Source organism: Plecotus auritus, assembly GCF_963455305.1.
Source record: "Plecotus auritus genome assembly, chromosome: 6".
Taxonomy (NCBI): Eukaryota; Metazoa; Chordata; class Mammalia; order Chiroptera; family Vespertilionidae; genus Plecotus; species Plecotus auritus.
In genome coordinates, this window is record NC_137773.1 from 156,598,701 (window position 1) to 156,616,310 (window position 17,610).

The 17,610-nt window shown below is 40.1% G+C and overlaps 1 protein-coding gene across 1 annotated transcript in view; it reads right to left on the reverse strand.

Annotated features, from left to right (window-relative positions):
• Positions 1 to 16,665, reverse strand: part of EFHB (EF-hand domain family member B) — a 41,617-nt gene extending 24,952 nt beyond the window's left edge. Inside the window, exons 1-5 of the mRNA XM_080671547.1 lie at positions 15,532 to 16,665; positions 8,242 to 8,304; positions 6,654 to 6,797; positions 5,602 to 5,782; positions 1,345 to 1,455 (exon numbers count right to left, since the gene is read on the reverse strand). Of these exons, the coding sequence (XP_080527673.1) occupies positions 1,345 to 1,455; positions 5,602 to 5,782; positions 6,654 to 6,797; positions 8,242 to 8,304; positions 15,532 to 16,452 (1,420 nt within the window). The 5' untranslated portion in view covers positions 16,453 to 16,665. The remainder of the gene's footprint in view (positions 1 to 1,344; positions 1,456 to 5,601; positions 5,783 to 6,653; positions 6,798 to 8,241; positions 8,305 to 15,531) is intronic.
• Positions 16,666 to 17,610: the final 945 nt, after the last annotated feature.

The window sequence follows — 17,610 nt, forward strand, 5'->3', positions numbered from 1 at the left end:
AAGGAACATGGTGACCAAGCGGGTGGCAGCAGTGGCAATCTGAATGGCAAGGCAGAGACAAATCTCAAGACTGGGATCCTATTAGAGAGTGTAGGGAACCAGCAGATATTGGTCATGAAAGAAGAGAATGGCAGATTCCAGACAGTGGAACAATGAGCATAGGATACAAGTCCCAGCTATGATGAAAGTTTAGAAGGAAGAGCATAGACAGGGAGTAAGATGGTGGAAGAGAAAAAGTAAAGAAATAATGAAGGAGCAAGGGAGAGGGGTGCCTTGAGCTGCAATCAAGGGGGAGTCTTGCTTCTAGCTAATGGAAGTTGAGTTCATGAATCATTCACAATTCAGCAGCTTCCTCAGGACATATATCAGAGTCTAATTCTCAACCCTCTATCATATCAAGATTCTACTTAACATCAACACATTAACAATTAATTTGTGTTTTATAGCACTATAAACATCTAATGCCTTTCAGCTGTGCTGTAGAATAATTCTAGTAATATTTTACTATTAATCAAAATGACTTAATACTGCCAAAACCGGTTTGGCTCAGTGGATAGAGCATCAGCCTGCGGACTGAAAGGTCCCAGGTTCGATTCCGGTCAAGGGCACGTAACTTGGTTGCGGGCACATCCCCAGTGGGAGGTGTGCAAGAGGCAGCTGATCGATGTTTCTATCTCATCGATGTTTCTAACTCTCTATCCCTCTTCCTTCCTCTCTGTAAAAAATCAATAAAATATATTTAAAAAAAAAAAAAAAAAAAAAAAAAAAAAAAAAAAAATGACTTAATACTAATACCTATTGAGCTTTTACCATATTCCAGGCACTATGCTAAGCCTTTTGCAAGCACTCACTTAATCCTCACAATATTATTATTCCCATTTAAGAGACTAGATGTTAATAGGACAATTAAAATACCCAAGGTCTAAAAGAAGAGCTATAATTTGAACTGGATATATCTGATTCAGAAGTTGTTCACTTAACCATTACCCAATCAATATTCCTCATATAAAGTTAAGCACTTAGAATAATCCTGACATTTAAAAAAGAACAGTATTTTAAAGCCTAAAACCACTAAAACAAAATAACACTATCTAATATTTAATCTCTCTTACCTGTCTTTTCATTTTAATGATACATACATTTCTACATTTTATATACAAAATGTGTAAGGATATGTAGTCCCAGCTATGGGGGTTGATGACCTTATATTTTAAAATGTTATTATTTATTGATCACCCATGATATGCCAGGCACTTAACTTTATGCACATTATCTCTTTTATTCCTCTTCACAAATCTGAGAGTCCCATAGTGTCAGGCCTATTTTATACTGGAGGACACTTACCCACATAATAATCATTGTGAGAAACAACATATAGGTCATGCCCTTCCTCTCCTTCTTTAAATACTTCATGATAGGGTTTCGGTGGATTCACCACATCTCGAGCAGATATATCTAAAGAAAGAAAGAATTAATCACATCAGTTTTAAGGTATTTTAAAAATCTATTTATAGCCCTAACCAGTTTGCTCAGTGGATAGAGCACCGGCCTGCGGACTGAAGGGTCCCAGGTTCGATTCCGGTCAAGGGCATGTACCTTGGTTGCGGGCACATCCCCAGTCAGGGGTGTGCAGGAGGCAGCTGATCAATGTTCCTCTCTCATCAATGTTTCTAACTCTCTATCCCTCTCCCTTCCTCTCTGTAAAAAAATCAATATATTTTTTTTAAAAAATCTATTTATAGCCGAAACCGGTTTGGCTCAGTGGATAGAGCATCGGCCTGCGGACTGAAGGGTCCCAGGTTCGATTCCGGGAAAGGGCATGTACCTTGGTTGCGGGCACATCCCCAGTGGGAGGTGTGCAGGAGGCAGCTGATCGATGTTTCTCTCTCATCGATGTTTCTAGCTCTCTATCCCTCTCCCTTCCTCTCTGTAAAAAACCAATAAAATATATTTTTTAAAAAAATCTATTTATAGCCCTAGTTGGTTTGGCTCAGTGGATAGAGTGTCGGCCTGGGGACTGAAGGGTCCCGGGTTTGATTCCGGTCACATGCTCAAGGTGCGGGTGCAAGAGGCAACCAATCAATGATTCTCTCTCATCATTGATGTTTCTATCTCTCTCTCCCTCTCCCTTCCTCTCTGAAATCAATCAAAATATATAATTTTTAAATATCTATTTATATTTCAATTAAGTAGAACAAATGACAAAGGTAAGCTGAATGCATAAGCCACATGGCCACCCTAGAAGAACACAAAGCCAATATAAATGAAGATTTATCAAGATAGATGGGACATAGTCTAGATGTTACTGTTTTAGGAACTCTCATTTGACCTGGCTCACTCCCTAGAAGTCTGAAGAATATCAAAACTCTTACACCAGTTAACCATTTAGGTTGTCCTGAGCCATATTCCAAGCCCAGTTAAATTCCCAATTCTGCAACTCTCCAGACAATTTTGATTTTAGTTTGCTCCAGACTTCTCATGATGATCTAAGCAAATTTGAATCACAAATCAGTTTTAAAAACCCTGATGCCATGTGGGGGAGCCTTGGTGCAAATTTTGGCAGCTGTAGACTGGAACATACACCCTGAGTCTGTTTAGATCTGAATATCCATCTTCAAAGTAGCCAAAAGTACCAGGGGAATCACTGGAATCAGGAAGAAATTATTCTTCCTACTGGTCCCAAACCTAGAGCTATAACTTGTTTGTTTAGTATGTTTTCTCAGGAGTGGTGGCCCACAATAGTGAATCATTTTGTTTTCATTATTTTACATAATGATTTTAAAATATAATTCCACTTACAATTTTACTCTTTCAATATAACAACACAGATTACTACTAATAATATATACTAATATATTATAATAACTAGAGGCCTGGTGCACAGAATTCATGCACTGGAGGGGCTCCCTCAGCCCAGCCTATGCCTTCTTGCAGTCTGGGAGCCCTCAGGGGATGTCTGACTGCTGGCTTAGGCCCGGCTTCTGGCTGAGCGGTGCTCCCTCTGTGAGAGCGCACTGACCATCAGGGGCAGCTCCTGTGTTCAGCGTCTGCCCCCTGGTGGTCAGTGCATGTCATAGAGACTGGTCGTTCTGCCAGTCATTCCGCTGTTTGGTTGAATATAATTATAATAAATACATTAAATCTATAACCATTGATATATTTATCATACAATTAATATTAATATATAATTAATGATATATTATAATAATTATAAAATATAAATCTGTTTATAATTTCACTCTTCCCTTTTAACCTAACAACATTTTCTTTCTTTTGGACTTTCTGCCAGAACTGAGGTCTGTAAACAAACAGTTAAGAATACCAGCCCTAGCCAGGTCTGGCTCAGTGGATACAGCATCGGCCTGCGGACCAAAGGGTCTGGGGTTCAATTCTAATCAAGGGCTTGATTGCAAGCTCTTCCCCAGACAGGGCCTGGGTCAGGATGCATGCAGGAGGCAACCAATAGGTGTGCTTCTTTTTTTTAAATGTATTTTATTGATTTTTTTACAGAGAGGAAGGGAGAGGGAGAGCGAGTTAGAAACATCGATGAGAGAGAAACATCCATCAGCTGCCTCCTGCACACCCCCTACTGGGGATGTGCCCGCAACCAAGGTACATGCCCTTGACCGAAATTGAACCTGGGACCCTTGAGTCCACAGGCCGACGCTCTATCCACTGAGACAAACCGGTTAGGGCTAGATGTGTTTCTTTCACATTGATGTTTCTCTCTGTCTTTCTCTCTCTCTCTTCCACTCTCCCTAAAAATTAATAGAAAAATATCCTAGGGTGAGGATTAACAACAACAACAACAAAAAGAGTACCAGAAGGTGGTCATACTCAAAATAATACCGTAAAGCAGTACTTCTTTCTACTAGATGAACCACTATACTTATTAACACACATATACACATTTTGAAACATGATATATTTAAATGAGGTACACCTAGACAGTACTTTCCTTATTAAATGAGCTAGTCCTAGACAGCACTTATGATATCATTACTGTAATACTGTAATGCCATGCCTACATAAATACAATTTTTAATTCTATTAAAAAAAGATATTTTATCGGTTCTTTTTTTTTTTTAAATATATTTTATTGATATTTTACAGAGAGGAAGGGAGAGGGATAGAAACATCGATGAGAGAGAAACATCGATCAGCTGCCTCCTGCACACCTCCCACTGGGGATGTGCCCGCAACCAAGGTACATGCCCTTGACCGGAATCGAACCCGGGACCCTTCAGTCCGCAGGCCGACGCTCTATCCACTGAGCCAAACCGGTTTCGGCTTTTATCAGTTCTAAAATACATTTTCCGTATTTCAAATTTTAACTTAATATCTGACACAATAAAATACAACTGCATATTTTGCATTCCAAGAGAGTGGCATAATTTATATCCAAGGTGGATGTTACTATGTTAAGGAAAGTAGTCTGATGGACTTTTTGGTGAAAAAAGTCCTGGAGCAGAGCCTTAATGGGTGCAGAAAGACAAAGAGAACTGAATTTCTCTGCAGGACGAAGATGGAATTTGAGGTCTCCTGTAAAGACTCGAGACAGGGTAGAAACCTGAGAAAGATAGTAGAAGATAAATGTGAGAAACGTGTAAAGGTGCCTGACAACATGGCAGGAAGCGGGGGCTTCAGAAGAAATAATGGCCTGTGATCAATTCAATTATACATTGTTGTCTGTTGAAAGATGTGCTCCACTCCCTCTCAAAATGAGAAGACAAGTCTGCTCTATACACTGCCTATGTTTGTTAATATGTGGTAGACACTGGGGATCTGCATATGCAGAAGGAGGTGTCAGCGTTTACCGAACTTATTTGTTGCTTGACCTACTTTATGGAAGAGTTTCATAAAGAGTTCAGACGTATGAACACATCAGGGGCATTAGCGAAGAAAAAGAAAAAAACAGCCACAAATGGACGTACAGGGAAAAGGGATTGCAGCCTACACTGCTGGTCCCAATGCCAACTTTCCTGTCTTTTTTTAATAATTATTTATTGGCCCTAACTGATTTGGCTCAGTGGATAGAGCGTCAGTCTGCGGACTCAAAGGTCCCAGGTTCAATTCCGGTCAAGGGCATGTACCTTGGATGTGGGCACATCCCCAGTAGGGAGTGTGCAGGAGGCAGCTGATTGATGGTTCTCTCTCATCGATGTTTCTAACTATCCCTCTCCCTTCCTCTCTGTAAAAAATCAATAAAATATTTTTTAAAAATAATTATTATTATTATTTATTGGCTGCCTCTTGTATGTGCCCTGACTGGGGATGGAACCTGCAACCTTGGTCCTTGGCATATGGGAATGACACTCTAACCAACTGAGATACCCAGCCAGGACTCTCTTTCCTGTCTTTATATCATCTCTACTAGGCTCACCGAATCTCCACTTCAAAACCTGAATTTTTACTGCCTGGCACACATAAACTCTAAGGTTTCTGGGTCTAAGAGTAGCTTTGTTGCTATGATCCCATCTCTCATTCTTCAGTCATCATTGGCACGACCACCACCACCAAACAACGTAACAATGGGATATTTAATCCAATTTTCTGAGAATTATTTTGCCACCCTTCCTTATCCCTTATTTTATTTACTACCTCTGATGACTGTTGCTCCAAATGTCGTATTGAGTACATCCAGGCCTTTAGGTAATCCTGGTGATTGATCATGAGATTTTCCTAATGGTGCTCCTTGATTACTAAAATATATTGATTCCTTTTTATCTTTAATTTTCTGTTGGAATGTTGTAATAGGCTGTGGGTTTATCAATACCTTTGCCTAAAGAAATCATACAAAGCACAGATATAAGAACAAAAGAAGCAAAAATCTAAAAGCTGACACTCTAATCCATAGCTAGAGAAAGATAATATGATTGTAGAAAAATAATTCCTCATCACTGCTTTGCTCACCTTCAAAGGAACTGTAAGAGTTGGGACTGTGAAGCTTAAACATGCCTAAACATGAACTTTCAAAGGGGTTAGAAGGTTTCAGTGGGGTTAAAAGACATATGAGAGGAGCTCCCAGGTTACTTGACTCCAATATTCCAGAAAAAATGGGAATGCCAAACAAAAGAAACACATAAATTCAACAAATGTCTTTTTCTGAATCTAGATTGTCCATTTAATGAATGGACATCTCCACTCAAATATCTAAGCACTTTGTAGTACCTCTAGGCAATAACCACCAAGCCTTTGTTGTTCCTACAAAGCCTGACAGCATGTCTTATTACTGTCAGAATATGAAGTGCAACTTGGCTTTTAATATCTGAGGGGAGAATATCAAGTTTGTAATTTTTCCACATTCTTTTGGCTGCTACTTCTTGCATTTCCCCCTCCCCAAAAAACTTTAGAGAAAGTTAATTTAGAAAGTCACAGAGGTAGAAGTGAGCCATATAAGAAATGGACTCAGAGAATAAGAGGCAAAAGAAGGGCCCGTGAGCTTAGGAGAGAGAAAGGTACAGGTGATGCACCTGGGGGGAAGAAGAAGAGAAGGGGAAAGACAGGAGAGTTGCCAATTTTTTTTTTCCCAGTGCTCAAGATGTAGGGTGGAAAGGAGAGTGGAACTGATGATTTCATTAATACCTCATTTGTGAATTTTCATCTTGGTAAGTCAGTAGTAATATACAGGGGGAAAAAGAAAAAGAAGTTACCGGTAGTGAAACTTTAGATTTTATTCCATGTGTCAAATACGGTGCAATTTGAGGGTCATTTGCTCTGCCATAAAATACTCTTTCAGCTCCAGCAGGTGGATATCTGAAGTTGAAAAATTTTTTTGCCTCAGGTGGAGTAATTGGCTACAAACAGTGAGACAAGAAAATAGAATTATCAAGTACAGTTTTTAAAATATTAGAACTGATCTATATCAGAGATTTTCAACCAGTGTGCTACAAGTACTTTTGAAACATGCAATACCTGACTATTTAGTCAGGGGTACTGACCTCTTTTCCCTTAGACTGTCAAATAAAAAAATGACAACAGCCAACACAACAATAGCCATCTGGTATGACTGAATCAAATTTAGACCTATTTTTTTCTCAGGTAGGCAAAAAATATATTTTTTTGGTGTGCCACAGAATTTTAGTTATTAGTTTATGTGTGCCATTGTTATCGGACCCAGAAAAGCTGTTATTGGACAGCCCCCTGAGTCCAAGGAAGACAGCTGTCCCCTCCTCAGTTTTTATCAATCTCATAGGAAAGATTTCAAACGAGTGACAGTAGACAGCGGTAGTGTAGCATTGAATGTATTAAGGAAGCAAAGCAAGCAAATTTATTAAGCAAGCAAGGCAAGCAAATTTATTAAAAATGCACTTGGCGTAAACCACAAGTGAGCGCCCAGCTAATATGAGTGTCCTGCCTGGTGGAGGTTTAGGGTTTTATACTTCTCTGTCTACAGGTTTCAAGGTTCCACTGCCAGATATCTTGGGCACAGACTAGATTACTTTGTCATGGCTTTCCCAGAATTTATGAGAACATCTGGCAATTTTATGTTGGAAAATTTCAAGACTGGGGACTTCCTTGTTCAGTGAGTGAGATAAAATTACCCCTTTTATCCTTCCCCCTTCCCCCTCCTGCCTTAGCAGTTCCAAGGTGATTTAAGCTATGTATTCTCTTATTAGGGAGGAGAGGTATTAATCATTTGCTCTCAAGTGTCCTTGGTTGGGGAAGATAAAGTCTTGGTGCATGCTGCCCCTGCAAGCTGCCCAAACTGTTTGGCCTTGTTTAATTTTCTTGTCTCAGTTTCTCTATTCCACTTGTCCTGGCTTACTGGCCTGTCTCACCATGAGATGAAAAGAAAAAGGTTGAAAATTGCTGCTCTATACCAATCAATGAGCAACTTTCATTGCATGCATTACAGTAAGCACATGGGGACCTAGAGCTCCAAATAATAAAATTTCCTGAGATTTGTTTTTTTAATGGAAATAAAAAATTTATTTTAAAAGTTACATTTAGAGAACAATCGGGAAGTATCCAGGTTAGAAAGCATACCATAAATATTTCCTTTTGAAATAAATGGAATCCCCTCTATAGCTTTTTATAAAGCTGGAAATCATAGAACTAGAATTTTCACTTCCTTGGATAAAATCTATAGAAGCCCTCAAAATACAATAAAGAATCCAAATCTAAATCCAATACATTAAGTTTAAACAACCTACACAAGGAATGTTGAGAGTTGTCTATCTTCTAATGTTCACATTCAAGGTAAAAATATAAACACAAATGCATATTGAAAATGCTCACCCTTGGAAGTTTTTCAGTCAAGCAGGTTGCAACTCTGTATCCAATCGGAATAACTTTCCCTGCCTAAGAACAACAACAACAACAACAAAAAGCCTCATAGTTAATCATTGTGGGGGAAATGGAGGGTGAGGGGTGGGAAAGGTAGAAGGGCTTGGGGGTAACATTTTGAAGAACGAAATTTATTTCAAAATTACCTATGCTTTTAATGCTACAAAAGTTACTTTCAGCTACTTAACACAATTGAGGAAAATAGTAAGAACAAATTGCAAATCTAAAGCAATCTTAATGTACAATATAAACATTAAATTCTAAGTATATATAGTGCTAGCATTGTAATCCAATCACATGAGCTCTGTGAAAAGCTAAGGGAATCAACTTTCAGAAATAATCTTGTCAGAGTTCCTATCAGTACAATGGGGACATGGCTATATTCAAGCTAAACTCAGGATAAAATGTTAGGTAATTCCAAGCGTATGGGTGTGTTTGTGTGGGTGTATATTTCCACCAACACCCTGACTTTTGGTATATGCAAACACATCACCCATGGGCCAGCTCCTTCAGTGAATGTCCACTGTTCACTTGATTCAAATTTGGATTTTATCTTTCTTTCTTTGCCCAAGGCAAAGATTATAACTGTTCATTCCAGTAATGCACCTCTTATCTATTTCCCTTTTATCATTTCAAGGCAGCTGACATGTCTTCGATCTCATCTGGGTGCTCTTTAGGTCTGGTGCAGAGGTCTTGTCCTGGGAATTTTTCCTTTGCCTTTCTTCAGAGTTAGATTGCCCATCCTCCCATCTACTCCTCCTTTTGGGTTTACTCCCCCATTTCCCTGAAGAAAATTCTATAATGCATAAAAAGCCAATTACAATTCCTTACATCCTTGGAAATGTCTTTATTCTACTCTTACATTGGTTAATAGTATGACTTGGTATAGAATACAAGGTAGCAAATATGTAATTTTCTTTCTGAATTTTGAAGACATATGCCAACGCCCTTTAAGAGATGGTCTTGCCTGTCTGGTGCGGTTCAGTTGGTTGAGCGTTGTTCTATGCACCTGTCCAATTCCAGGTCAGGGCATATGCCCAGGCTACAGGCTCGATCCCCAGTAGGGGGTGTTCAGGAGCAGCCAATCAATGTTTCTCTCTCATAGACGTTTCTATCTCTCTCCCTCTCCCTTCCTCTCTCTGAAATCAATAAAAACATATTTCAAAAAATAACAATAAAATAAAAGATGGTCTTGCTGTTGAGAAGTCGGATGCAGTCCTGAATTTTGTCCCATGGTATGTGACTTCTTTTCTCCCCTATGGAAGTATTTAGAATATATTGGCAGATACCTGAACCCAAGCAGGATGGCTTCCAAATTCTACTCTGAAGCAGGATACTCTACTGCCTCTGTATGCACTGACTACTGGTGAGAGGGCTGGCTTTACTCCTGGCTGCTGGCCCTCCAGAGGCCTTTGGGAGAGGAAGCTAGGGAAATGGCAATACAAGAAGTACACTTTACTTTTAATGCCCCATTTTCAGCCTGGAGGTGCCCCCCTCTATTAGCTTGGGCTTGGTGTCTTTGAGGCCAATAACCACTCTGGGAAAATAAATCCAGTTTTGGTGGAAGGGAGTGGAAGCCAGTGCAGAGAGGTAGGGAGTTGAGGTAGCATGGGATGGAAAGGAGAACTGGAAACTGAACTACACTGAATATGAACTTTCAATCCTTTGATTTTCAGATCCAAGCTTTACTATACCTTCTGCCAAAGGCTGAGCTTCTCAGAGATTGTCCCAGGCAAATTGGATCATTTCTGGTGGAAAATACCACCTGATTCTCCTCAAACTTCATTGTTTTCCTGCTCCGCAAAATCAGTTGCCATATGTTCATCTTCCTATTTTCTAACATTTATTGAAATTTCTTAACTGTTGTCTCCTCTTCTGTTTTCTTTTTCCTTGTGGCTTGTTACCTTTATTTATGTTTTTAAATATATTTGTATTGACTTCACAGAGGAAGGAAGAGGGAAAAGGAGAGATAGAAACATCAATGATGAGAATCATTGATCAGCTGCCTCCTGCATGCCCCCGCATTGGGGATTGAACCTGCAACCCAGGAATCAAACCATGACCTCCTGGTTGATGCTCAACCACTGAGCCACACCGGCCTGGCTGGTTTATTATCTTAAAAAAAACTAGTAAAGGCCTCAGAAATCAGGAAATTCTGTAATGACCCCATTCAAATATCACCAGTTATCCCAATACTGTCCTTTATAGCAAAAGGAGCAAATCCAAGATCATAATGTGATTCTCTGAGAAGCAGATACCAAGATTAGACATGTAAGAGATTTTTTAGGGAAAAGAACTGTGAAAGATAAAGGGGGAGGAGACGGCAGGAAGAGCTTTTAGACCATGATACCTGTGAGAGTGTTAGGGGCAAAAACAGAATATTGGGGACTAGCTATAATTATAAGAATATTAATCATACCCTATTAACTGAGATTGCCTTGTTCTGATTAAAGAATGGACATTCTAACCAGCCTGGGAGTTGTATGCTCCCAGGACCTGGGAGTCAACTTGGACCTGGAAGTCAACCTAGGACCTGGCAGTCAACCTTGGAATGTTGTCTATTCTTGTTCAAGAACTGTCTATTAACACAAGATTAACAACCTTGTTGCCCAAACAATGGAGTCTCTCCCCAGCCCCCATTAGCCTACTTCCCCATGCCTGTAATCCCTACTTCCTCATGTAATCTTCCTCCTACCCAATATAAGCACCTGGCTTATGGGGGCTGCAGAGCAGATTTTTGTGGGTGACCTGCTGCTTTCCCATACTGCTGGCATCATTGGAATAAACACTCAAGATGATTCAACCCTGTCGCTGCTTAATTGGAGCAAGTAATGACAGGCAGCCTGGACCCCTTGGTTGTCCGGTTACAAAAGGAGGGAAGGAAGTATTAAGAAGGAAGAATGTTGTAGGATAGCACAGTTCTAAGAAAATGTTGGCCAGGCCAAAGGGTGATCTCTGAGTCTGAACTTCCCATTAAAGGAATTCCATGTTGGGTAAAAAGGGTCACATTCTAGTATCCTTGCCATGCCCAGGCACTGGGAGTGTGGCCTGGTGAATGCTGGGAGAGTTCCAGGAGCAACTGGTGGATGCTCAATCAAGTATACTCTCCACAGCGTGTCTTCTTAAAGGGAGATGAGCCAGATACCTCCACAGCCACCACACATGCATAGCATTTAGTTGTCATGTCTCTTGGGTCTCTTTCAGTCAGAAACAGTTCTTAATGTTTGTCTTTCATGACCTTGGTTCTTTTAATACAGGCCAGTTATTTTGTAAAATGTCCCTCAGTTTGACTTTTTTCTTATTGAAGTTACTTCCCCCCCCCCCCCCAGGGATATCACAAAATCAGTGTTGTGTTCTACCAGGGAACACACACTGTCAATTTGTCCTATTACTAGTAGTGTTAAGTTTGATCACTGAATGAAAGTAATGTCTGCTGGCTTTCTCCACCGAAAAGTTATTTTTTCTTTGTAATTAATAATTATTCTCTGTAAATAGCTAGTTTCTCACTAAATTTTGGCATCCGTTGATGAGACTTGTCTAAATCATTATTACTATCATCATTGCCAAATGCTGACTTTCTAATTCCATCATTCCATCTACATTATTACTTGGCATTATACTGCAAGGGAGCTTTCTTATCTTGCTATTTATTCAATCGTTCCTGTACTGTATTTATATCAGTATGGGCTCATAGATTTCTATTTTATTAAATAGTAATAATGCTCAAAGCACAACAGTTTGGACCATTGGGAGCCTATTCAAGCTTGCTTCTGTGCCTGTTTGACATATCTATTATTCTTTGAAAAATTTCTCTTTGGCTCTCAAAGGTGTTTCAAGTTCATATCACACTGCACTGGCCCTAGTCAACCATTGCTCCAGAGAGTCCTGATTCCTTTTATGGACAAAAGGGGCCACATGCTAACTTGACAAGCTCAGGGAAGGCCTGTATGGTGGTCTTGCAAATTCAAAGACCTAAAGTAACCACAAAGGATGGTCTGAAATTAAACTTTAACTAAAAGCAGTGATGGTGGGTAGTCACCTCCTAGGCCTGTATCTTCCCTGACAAGGTCAACCTTTTTACCTTAACCGAGTTTATTGTCTTTTTGCATCTAAAATAACATATCATCTAAATGTCAGGGTAACTTCCCTTTTTCCCAGACCCCTCAGGGCACAACCAAATGCCCTGGGCGCCAGGACAGATACCACAAATTCCTTCATTGTTATTGCTATCATGTTAATTGTTGACTGTTAACTATTCTGTACCAACCTAAGTAAAAGTATGTGTCTATCATTTTACTCTTTATCCAATCCCAGAGGTTTCTCTCACTCTCCCCCAACCCCCTCCACCCCCAAGCCCGATTTGCTTTCTCCAGCCTCTCTAGTCTATCACCAATGGATTTCATGTAACCCACCTATGTCTCCTCCCTTGACTGCAATGTATAAAAATAGATGAAAAGCCGCCCTTCTCTGGAGCATTATCCCAATCTGTAGAGATTCAGCTTCCCGGCAATTGTCAATAGTTTGGCTCAAATAAACTCACAAAAATTCTTTACAGACTTGAATGTTTTTACCTTAACACTTTCAATAGAACAATATTTAGAAATCAAGATCTGTGTTTTGGTGTTCTCATTATTACTAGATAAACATTGTTTTAGGTCCTCTGAGAAGATAGAATTAGGAAATGTATGTATATACACAGGCCCCCACACTAGCATCTGTATCAATTCTATATTGTTTAGTTAAATGTGGGTAAATACATAGATATGGATTTTGACATGGACACAGAGAGAGACAGATACAGAGGTATAGGTATAGGTATAGGTATAGGTATTGCATCACTTTCCACCAATACCTCCAATTACTATCCAATACAGAATAATTATTTCTATCCTTCTCATATTTGTAGTTTTTTTTTCCTCTATGAGTGAGAAACCTGGCTCCTATTGTTCTCAATATATTTACTTATCTGTTCAGGCTTCTGTATGTAATCAAATTCCCACTGCACTGACCAACTCCTTGCTCAGCCACTTCTTGCTCAGTTCCTAACCATACCAGTGTCATCTCATGTGACCACCTCCTCACCATTCCCCAATATTACAGTTTTCAGTGACCTATTTTACTTCTTACACAGTTGGTTTTCAAGATTTAAGTCAACTTAGGAAGGTTAATAAAAACCAGTCTTGTTTGCTGAAGAGCCAACAACCCATAATCATGTCACCTTCTACTCTCTAAACTCAGTGTGAGCTAATATTATGGTTCCATCTTCCCACTGAGCCTTGGCCAAGATCACTGTGCTTTACCCATAGTTATTCCTAATTCTGAATATCTCAGAGAAAAAGATGTGATAGTATCAATTTCTTTCTGCCCAGAAGGCCCTGAACCCATTATGCAACCACCCACTTCCCAGAATTCTGCAGAGATTGGATCTTTACAAATTCATACAAAATAAGAATTTTCAGTACCAGGGCTTACATAACTAGCAAGTTCTCACAAGATTTACAATTGGGTGACTCATTTGCTTCTACCCATTTCTCAAATATCTACCAGGTTCCCTTAGTATAGAACAGAAAAGAAAAATAAGGCATTTCTTTTACATGACTTTTACCATATTATAAAATCATTTGTCTATTGGTCTTGAGTCTCTAAACTCTAACTTCCTTGAAAGCAGACACCATATCATTTTTCAGTTTTGTAGCCACAGTGCCTAACATACTGTCTCTTTATTATAGGCACTATAATTGGTTAGCCTTTTTTTTTTTTAAGAAATTCTTTTTTTATTATTTTTAAATATATTTTATTGATTTTTTATAGAGAGGAAGGGAGAGGGATAGAGAGTTAGAAACATCAATGAGAGAGAAACATCGATCAGCTGCCTCCTGCACACTCCCTACTGGGTATGTGCCCACAACCAAGGTACATGCCCTTGACCGAAATCGAACCTGGGACCCTTGAGTCCGCAGGCTGATGCTCTATCCACTGAGCCAAACCAGTTAGGGCTGGTTAGCCTTTCTTTAAACCTTTCCTTCCTTCTTCCTATATCACGACCAAGTAGGGCTTAGGCCAGAAATATGAAGATTGTTCGCTGTTAGAAAATGAACCATTTCAATCTAGAAAGATGTATTTCAACCAATGGGAAACATTTTCATAGCTCAAGGTCTATTTCTGATTTTTAAACATTCTTAGCAAACTGAGAGTAGATATAGGTGTCCTTAACTTGACACATCAAAAATATTCAGCAAAAATAATACTCAATAGTGAAGCATTAGAATTATTCCAGTTAAAGTCAGGAAAAAAACCTTACTGTCAATATCATTTTATTGATCACAGGCAATGCAATGATATAGAAAATAGAAATGAGAGGCATATATACTAAAGAAAGAAAGATAAAAGCATCAATATGATTGTTTACCTAAAAAATCCAAAAGAAGGTGCTGGCTGGGTAGCTCAATTGGTTTGAGTGTCGTACTGATATGCCAAGGTTTCGGGTTCAAACCCCAGTCAGGGCACATATAAGAATCAATCAATCAATGCATAAATAAGGGGAACAACACATTGGTATTCTTTCTCTCTCTCTCTCTCTCTCTCTCTCTCTCATCAAAGAAAAAAAGAAAAAGTGAAAAGCAATACAGGCTGTTGACTAAAAAAGGGGGTTCCATGTAAATGGAAAAAGAAACATGAATATTAGAATACAAAATGGCCCTAACTGGTTTGGCTCAGTGGATACAACGCCGGCCTGAGGACTGAAGGGTCCCAGGTTCGATTATGGACAAAGGGCACATGCCCAGGTGGGTTACGGGTTCAATCCCCAGTGTGGGGCGTGCAGGAGGCAGCCGATCAATGATTCTCTCTCATCACTGATGTTTCTGTCTCTCTCTCCCCCTCTCCCTTCCTCTCTGAAATCAATAAAAATATATATTTTTAAAAAGAATACAACATGTATCTCAGTGAGAGGACTGGGAAATGCAGACTAAGGAATGAAATAAAGGTCACAGGAGAAAAACAAAAATCAAGAGGAACCACTGGTGTGCACAGAAAACAAATCTAGAAAGGAAGGCAGAGAATCAGAGGAGACTGGACAAAGTAACAGCTGGAAAGAGTCCAATGGGACAAGGACTATCAGAATCCCAATGAAATATTGGCAGTTTGACTCCACAAACCCAAACAAGTATCGTCAGTTTATCACCTCTATAAAGATACGGCTATACACAGTTCCCAGGGAAAATACTAGAAAAAAAGACTTACACTTGGATAGCACGGCATTCGATCAAAAAATTTCCCAGAGTAGATAGGTCTGATGCGATCTGGAGGTTCCACTCCGGGTTCAAAGTTTTCAGCCTCCGTTTCCTCTTCAGGTTGTTGTGCAAACTGGCACTCAGAAGGTTCTATCACCAAGCCTAGTAGGGGCTCTGTATTCTCCATTGCATCTGGCTCCTCTGGTTGGGGCAGCCCAATGTCCACCTCCACAGGAGACAGCATCTCTGCACTGGGCTTCATCACCACACAGGTGGACTCCTTTCCCGGTTCCTGGCTAGGTTCCACCTCCAAAGCCTGCTGCTTGTCCACTGAGGCCCCAAACCCTTCAGGGGCACCAGCCACAGGACCTCTCCTGCTCCCCAGAGCCTGTGGACTTTCACACACCATACCCAAGGGATGCCGTGTTCTCCTTCCAGAACACCTTGCCAGAAGACACTCATTTTCTGGCAACATACCCAGGGAAGGTCTTGTTTCCTGTGAGGCTGAGACCCTGTTGACTCCTAAGTTATTCCTCTCCATGGGGGTCCTCGAAATATCCTGTCTTTTTAATCTAAGTTCAAGCCCCTTATTCAATGGAGATTTTGTTTCTGATGATGCCGTCCTCTCCTCATATTTATTACTAACCAAGGGGCTCTCCCTCCACCGGGAATCTTCTTTTCCTAATCCTACTCTGAGCCCACACTCCGTGGGAGATCCTGTTCCCGTGAACACCCTCCTCTCTCCTAAGTCATCCTTTCTTTTGTGGGTTAATCCGACTCCCATGCTCAGGGGAGACTTCCTCTCAGACACCCTCGTGCCTCCAGCAGCACTCATCTCTAAGGGGAAACCTGTACCTGTCTCAAGGGAAGTTCCCAATTTCTTTGGGGGCTCTGACCCTTTGGGGGACCCCACTCTCACGAAAGAGCACATCTTCACTCCCCACTGCTTCCTACCTACCACTTTACACCTATAGAGTTCACAGAGGAAAAGGAGCTCAAGTTCTGTTTACCGCGTTACCTGGGAAACCGGGGCGTGGCTAGGCGGGCAATTCTTTCCCTGACGGATCCCCGTCCAACTGCCCATCTCTCTCCTCCTTACTTCCTCTCTTATTCTCCCCCTCCCCCACACCCCACCCCCTTCTGTACTGGATTTAGATGGCAAGAAAACTTAAAGAATGTGTTCTTGGACAGTAGAGCAAATGCTCACCAACTTCTCTGGTTTCCCATGCAATGTAGTCCCTTCAGGATGGGATCAGCCATGGTCTTCCTCCTGGCCATTGGCCTATTCATTTTACTGGTGATCAGGGAATAAATAACATTATTTCTGTTGGTGATCACTAATTTTAGGTCCTACCTTATGCAAGTGTATGCACACTGCATTTAGTTCTTTTAGCACTAAAGAACTACTTTATTATTAAATTATTACATTTAAGTTATATTTGACAGCTGTGGTGTAGAAATATCTTAAAGTCTTTCAGGACACTAACACTTTAGTAACTAGGCTTTGAATGACATTTAAAGTAAATATATTATGAAAGTTTAAGTAAATATATTAAAGTTTGAGATGTGTTACACAATAATGCATATTGATTTTTTATTTGCATATTGATGTTTTAAAAATATTGTGGCAAACTCAAACTTTGTTTTTGAGTTTGGGATTTTCTTTAAATTGGGTTTACACTCTGTCAGGTTTTATTTTTTTTAGTGTGACTGGCTGAAGAGTAAAGAATAGATTGCAACGGCAAGAGTGTGCATTAATTCCAGTTTATATAAATGCTATCATAGCCGAGGTGTTGGGATTAGGTCACGTTTTGGGGATTCAAGAATTTTTGGTGATAGAAGGGACAATAGTTCATGGGAGAAAGAAGGAAGAATTGAAGATGATTCTGCCCTTCCAAGTCTGGTGACTGGGAGGCTGTTAATACCAGTCACCAAGCAGAAGCAGGTTTGTGGTGGTATGGGTTTGATTTTGGACATACTGTTGACATGCCAAAATTGATGCGACATATCCGATTTCCTGATTCTTCCTGGGATTGTCCAAGAGGCATTACCATGACTAACATATTATATTAGCACAACCCTTTGGAGA